The sequence below is a fragment of the Aethalodelphis obliquidens genome, unplaced genomic scaffold (genome assembly GCF_003676395.1).
Source record: "Aethalodelphis obliquidens isolate GAN/ISIS:26980383/991018 unplaced genomic scaffold, ASM367639v1 scaffold43, whole genome shotgun sequence".
NCBI lineage: Eukaryota > Metazoa > Chordata > Mammalia > Artiodactyla > Delphinidae > Aethalodelphis > Aethalodelphis obliquidens.
Window position 1 is genome coordinate 7,283,590 of NW_020837987.1, and position 7,116 is coordinate 7,290,705.

General features: G+C 37.1%; 1 protein-coding gene and 1 pseudogene across 2 annotated transcripts in view; one reads left to right on the forward strand and one right to left on the reverse strand.

Moving 5' to 3' along the window:
• The first annotated feature begins 1,333 nt into the window (after positions 1-1,333).
• The window catches only part of LOC113605808 (zinc finger protein 607-like), a 15,904-nt gene continuing 10,121 nt past the window's right edge, over positions 1,334-7,116 (forward strand). The window contains exons 1-3 of the mRNA XM_027079385.1: positions 1,334-1,342; positions 4,388-4,514; positions 5,616-5,711. Of these exons, the coding sequence (XP_026935186.1) occupies positions 1,334-1,342; positions 4,388-4,514; positions 5,616-5,711 (232 nt within the window). The remainder of the gene's footprint in view (positions 1,343-4,387; positions 4,515-5,615; positions 5,712-7,116) is intronic.
• Positions 2,788-3,225, reverse strand: LOC113605910 (40S ribosomal protein S20 pseudogene; annotated as a pseudogene). The gene has a single exon (XR_003427397.1). The product of XR_003427397.1 is annotated as a 40S ribosomal protein S20 pseudogene (transcript).

Consider the following 7,116-nt stretch of genomic DNA (forward strand, 5'->3'; position numbering starts at 1 on the left):
GGACGTCTTCACCTTAACAAATTTAAAAAAAAACATATTTTGGACTTCCCTGGTGGCACAGTGGTTAAGAATCCTCCTGCCAATGCAGGGGACACAGGTCTGAGCCTTGGTTGGGGAAGATCCCACATGCTGAGGAGCAACTAAGCCCCTGCGCCACAACTACAGAGCCTGCCCTCTAGAGCCTGTGCACCGCAACAAGAGAAGCCACCGCAATGAGAAGCCCGTGCACCGCAATGAAAAGTAGCCCCTGCTCGCCGCAACTACAGAAAGCCCATGTGCAGCAACAAATAAATTAAAAAAAAAAAAATTTCAAGTTCTTATGTCAATTGTTACAATGATTATGAAGTAACCTTAAAAAAAAAACCAAAACTCAAGATCTAAGCAAAAAGATAGGGATTGCCAATGTCAAATTCTGATCATGGCAAAGGTATAATTTATGTCTTCACTAGTTTTGATTGTTTCATGTATGAACTAAAAACAACTGAATACCCAGTACTTCATTCCTAAAAACACCCCCTAAAAAACAAAACAATAAAAACATAACCAAAAATATAATAGCTGTTAATATATGGCCATGTATATTTCCAGACTTTTCTATTTTCTGTTTTATGATTGTCATTCTTTTCTCTGTATTGATTAATATGCTCTTATATTTTATAAATAGAAATATATTAGTCAACCTGATTTTTCTATTGACATTATATATGGAACATTTTCCACGTCCTTAAATATTCTTCCCAATTTAACATTGAATGACTACTTGTATATTCTAGTATAATATTGGTCTGTCATATATTTAACTAATAAGCTTTGCTGGACTCAGAATGCTGAACATTACTTGTCCATCTCTAATATTTTGATCAACTTCACCCACTTTCAAGCCCAGAAAGAGGTTCTGATTTGGATTATGTGGCCTCTTTTCTCTTGAAGTTGGGAATGGAGAGAAGAAGATCTGCTCAGAGCAGGACAGAGCTGCCCAATCTTAGTTTCACGTCAACCTGGTAACAATGGTACATTGGCCAGAAAATTTTCTACTGAAGTATCTGGGTCTGGTTTCAATGCAGAAATGACTCTGCAGCTGAGACTCCTAGGAATTGAGTGAGGAAATGGATTTGTCCAGAATCCTAACTTACCCAAGTTGTGTGTGATATGAAGTAATTTGGAATCTGGAATGGAAGAGCATAAATGGTAATATTAACTTAAACCCAGTGAGGAAACACTAAAATACAACTGGTCTCAAGGTCTTTCTCTTCTCCCAGGTCTGGATTTTCTGGACTCTGCTTTTCTGGTAGAGGAGCCCAGAGGACTGATCATCTCTTGCAGGTCTAAAACCATGGCCCATGTAAGTTGATGTTTCTCTCCTTGTTGAAATATGTGTATTTTTTTTTTTTTTGGTCATGTAAGTATTTTCATTAATTTTCCTGATGTTTCCTAACAGAAAGTTCCCTCAAATAACCTGTTTCCTAGCTATTGTTCCAGAGAAATATGTGGCCAAATTACCTGGCACTGTCTCCGTATGGCCCATTCAAAACTAACTAGTGTTCATGTAATTATTGTCCAAAATTTTCAATATATTTTAAGTGCCCATTCTTCAATTAAGGGCAGTGATGGAACAGTGGGGTAAGTTCTTTGAAGTAGAAATTTATGCTATGCAGGTCAGATCTGTAGTTTGGAGATGGAGACAATGGTTCTGTTTAACTATCCATGGTAAGACTTTGAAGTTTTCCACAGATCCGAGATTTCCAGGTAGATGAGGTGGAATTTATCATTGAATGACCTGAATCTTAATATGGTATGAAATTCCTGCTTTGTATGGATGAGTAGTATATGATTGGGGCTTTGAACATGGAGGTCATGGATTTGGTAGGAAAGCCATGAGACATAAACACTAAGGCTATTTTGTTGTTGAATGAGACATGCTAAGTTTGTGTAACATCTATATAATTGACCAGCCTTCTTCAGTATCATTTAAATCAATGAATTATCTTTTAGTGCATAATGAGTTACTCTGAAACATAGCATCTTAAAGCAGCAACCGTTTATCTCACAGTTTCAGTGAGTTAGATATCTGGATGTTGCTTAGCTTGGCTCTCCTGCTCTGTGTCTCTTACAGGGTTATAATGTGTTGGTCAGGGTTTGCAGTCATTTTAAAGCTCAACTTTGAGTGGATCTGCATCAGAACTCATTGAAGTGGTTGTTGACTTGATCCAGTTCTTCATGGCTGTTGCATTGAGGGCCTCACTTCCTCAGTAGCTGTTGGCTGGCGACTGCTCTTCGTTTATTGTTTTTTTGTTTTGTTTTGTTGTTTTTTGTCTATAAAATTTATTAACAAAGTTTCAAAAACATTTTGAAATTTTTCAAATTTAAAAGGAGTTATGACAAACTGGCAGAGCCAGGGCTGGAATTTAAAATCTATTTTCCCTGAGTTACTTGCCCTCTAGTACCTTAGGTTCTTAACCATGGCTGTACACATTAGAATCACCCCAGAAACTTTTGATAGTACCCCATATCAATTAAATCGGATTTTCCAGAGTAGAACCCAGACACATGTTCCCTGGAAAAGCTCCAATAGGCAGCCAGAACTGTATATATTCATCATCAACACAAGGTCTCACATGTTATTTAGCTAAGACATTTCAGTTTTCAAATAATGTCAAGTGTAAACTAATTTAGTGGCCCCTGGAAAATATAATGAAAAAGAGTAAAACATAGGCTACCCATCTAATTTTAATTATTCTACTTAAAAGGTGGAATGAATTCCATAGCACAACTCTATTCCCAAGACCTGTCAGTATTATGAATAAAAGTCAACAATATTTAACAACTGATTATCAATTTATTAAAAATGTTGATTTAAGCATCTGCAATGGTGACTTCAGCCTCGACTCCTGGCTCAATACTGATGGAAGTGATCTGCTTGACAATCTCAGAAGGACTGTGCAGGTCAGTGAGTCGCTTGTGGATCCTCATCTGGAAACGATCCCAAATATTAGAACCTTCACCACAAGGAGTTTTCCTTGTAGTTATTCTCAGAGTCTTGGTAGGCATCCGAACCGGTCCTTTCACTTTGAGATTCTTTTCCTTCGCGCCTCTGCTCAGATCAGCACATACCTTCTTCAAAGACTTCACGTTGCGACTGGTGAGGGTGATTCTAATCCAGTGAATCGCCACCTCGGGCTCCACGGGAGTCTTCCCGGTATCTTGACGCGCAGGCTCAGCGGCCATGGCTCACCGGCCCAGCCGCTCTGCGGCACGTGGGATCCTCCCGGACCGGGGCACGAACCCACGTCCCCTGCATCGGCAGGCGGACTCCCAACTACTGCGCCACCAGGGAAGCCCCTTTCCCGGTATCTTTAAAAGCCATAGCTGCGGTGCGGCTTCCTGACCAACTTGTTCCTCCGCGAGAGCGAACGGCAGTGAATCAGGAGCAGGAGTGGGCGGCCCGAGGCTCCGCTACAGCGGCGACCGCGTCTTCCTCCAAAGGAGGTTTATTATGTGGGGCTTTCCTTAGGGCAGCTCACACGTGGTAGCTGGCTTCATCAGAGTGACCAACTGAGACAGCAAGAGAGAATAAGCAATGTGGAAATCATAGTTTTTTATAAGCTAATGTTGGATGTGACATTCCATCACTTTTCTATATTTGTTGGAAATAATTCTCTCTCACTGGGTTCAGACCACATTCAAAGGGAGAGGATTACATTAGGACATAAATACCAGGAAATGGAGATCACTGGTAATCAATGAGGTTACCTACTACACTCAGAATAAGGAAAGTGTTCAGTGAGAAATGGTAGATGGCAACAAAAATGCATATCATTATATGTAGTTGGTGAAAATAGAACCTTACAATTGTGGAAAACCTTCCAAATGTGCATCTAATTGTATAAATTATTAAATCTGATTAATTTATAAAATACAATGTCATATGCCAAAATAATAAATGGATTTATTGAATCAAGCAAAAATGCTTATGGCAAGATCTAACATAATAGTACTTGATACTTGAAGAAAATCGTATTAATTTTATGCAACCCAGTTTTTAAAATTTGGAGAAATATTTATTTATTGAGAATTTTTGAGGCAGATACCATTTGGACATTATTCTTGTATATACGCTTTTTAATTTAGGAGGGAAACATTATTTTGTCCATTTCCAAATGGTTCAGATATTTAGAAGTATCCCAGAATACTGAAGACATTTGACCTGTGTTGGCAGGCTTCTTAAAAAATATGTATACCTTGTGCTTAAGTCTCCTTCCACATCATAGATTGCCAGCCTACATACTTTCATTTTCTCTTTTCCTATGGAGAAGTCCATCAACTCCTGCTTCTGCTTTCAAAGTATTTTCTTTAATTTGCCCAGTGATACATGTGTTTACTGTTTCAGGGATCACTGACATTCAGTGATGTGGCCATAGGCTTCTCTCAGCAGGAGTGGGAATGTCTTGACCTCGTTCAGAAGACTTTGTACCGGGATGTGATGATGGAGAACTATGGTAACTTGGTCTCACTGGGTATGTTCATCCGCTTCAAATAATTTAGATTAATTTAGAATCTGCTCTATAGGCTGTGTATTTTTTTCTACTGTAATTTTCAGGGCTGCCTTTCCAGAAACTAGTTAAATTTGCTTTTTTTCCTCTTCCCAAAAACATGGTCTGAGCTTTGTCAGGTTAGAAATGGCAGCTCCATTAAACACTTTTATCTTCCCTATCCTTCAATCATATTCACATCTCCATGTGTTCTTTTTTTATGTTTGCATCTCTTCCATAATGACCAAGCAGCTAAATTAGGTATTTGTGGCATATACTGTATAACCATGGTCAAAGGATCCAAGTTTTTTATTCATTTGTGCTCCAGATTGCTCTAATACTCCATTTTAAGATCTGAAACAGTTTCAGGGATATCAGCTTGACAGAGGGTCCTAAATTGCTCTCGGTATCAAAAGAGCCTCTACAATTTATATGGTGATGGATTGCATAACTGGGATTTATTTAAAACTGTACCAAAAGCAGTTCATTTCTTAAAACAAAGTTCATCTGATTTGTGGTTGAAAGTTGTAATACATGAAAATTACATTCAAAATGGAATGAATATCTTATAGCTGTCTTTTCTTGTATCCTCTAGTGACATTAGAGCATAAGAATAATGTTAATAGCTAACATTTTGATTACTGTGTAGTAGTCATTATTCTAAGCACATTATGTGATTTAACTGATTAAAATAACTGAGAGTATTAACTGATTTAATTCCCCCAACAGTACTATTATTATCCCCATTTTATAAATGAGAATACTGAGGTATAGTGGGTTTAAGTGAATTATTCGAGGTTATACCCAGCTGGAAGGTAGCAAAGGCAGGAATTGATCCCAGGCTTCAAAATATGTTTTTAACCACATTATGTTTGCTCTCTAGAGTTAGAGGACATATGAGTTTGAATTTTAAATACAGCAAAACAACAACTTTGCCTTACCTAACTGACTCTTATCCTTTAATTTTCTCGTTCTTCTCTAAAACAGTCAATATCATTATGATCTTTTATTATCATAATTATAATTTTACCTTGACTAGTTACAATTTATTTTGCAACCTGTGGCATTCTGTTTTTTTTAAAGCAGGCCATTCCATTTCTAAGCCAAATGTAATTACCTTACTGGAGCAAGGAAAAGAACCCTGGATGTTTATGAGAGAAAAAACAAGAAGTTGGTGTACAGGTACGTAAGAGCAGGTCAGGCAGAAGTCATTTGTGTAAGTGATAGCCCAGGTGGTAAATACACTTGGTAAACACATCCTTGAAACATTAATTGGAAAGCTCCCTTCTCAGTGAAGGAAAGTCTTGTAATGTGAAGAGGAAGTATCTCAACTTCATCTTAAGCTCATTAATCATTCACCATGTTATTTTTCTCATATTCCCCTCCCAATTTCATGCTAGTCCCTTTCCTTCCATGGTGTAGCCATTTACCTGTATTTTGGACCAGATTCTTTCCAGATCCTCTTTTTCAATGTGACTCTTGTCTAAAAATACATTCATTCCTATACCTGGAAAATATTTTAATAGTCTGAGCTGGCACCGTGCTTGGCATAATCAACCCAGTAATACTGAATAGGGCAGATAATGTTCTTGCAGTAATGGAGATTATACCATGTTAAGGAAGAAATTAACATGAAATAAATAGATAAATAATATAAGGTAGTGAAATATGTTATGAAGGACACTAACAAAGAACACAGCAAATTTAGGTAAGGTAGCATGATCAAGAACCCTTTCCTAACGTTTGTGCAGAGACAGGAAGTAAGGTCACAGGCTTTTTGACTGTATGAGAAAGCGCAACCAAGGAGAGTGAACCACACATGCAAAGGCCCTCAAGGGGGATGAGGTTTGCGTGTTTGAGTAGTAGCATCTAGATCAGTTAGTGAATGGTGACTAACAGGACATGAAGCTAGTATGTTAGGAAGGAAAAGATCCTATTAGATTTTGTGGATCCTTATGAAGAATTAGTAGAATTGTTTTCTAAGAGTAGTTAGGATCCCTAATGTGATTTAGTTTTTTTGTCTTTGTTTTTTGAATATGATTTTCACCTTTTCTTTAATCATAAGACTTAACACAGAAGCCTAGATAAAACAACTATAGGTTAAATTGTAATTCATTTTCATATCCTTCTCAAATATTTCTTTATTCTTATTTGTGTTAACATTGATCTGTTGGATTTATTCTCATATTCTTTCTAGGTTCGTATTCTTTCATTATTTTTCATTTATTTGAAATTTACTTGTGAGCTCTATCACCCAATTCTGAGTTTTTCTAATTCTCATTTATGATTTTTCTTATCTAAAAGTTTTTTCTTGTCTTTTAGCATGTTATTGAATAGTATGGTATAGTATTTTTCCTTGTTTTCAGGGCATTTGCTTTAGATGTATATATATATTGTCTCTATAACTGTCATTAACTTTAGTCATATAATTTCTTGTACAGAAGTTGACCTTGGGCCTTTTTGGGGGATGGGGGGTCATTTATATATGAGATTAATTTTCCTCAGTTTTGAGAAAGGAGTCAGGATTCTGGATGCCTTTTCTAAATTTGTGATTTTTAAGGGCTCCCTCTTCTGTTTATTTTATTTT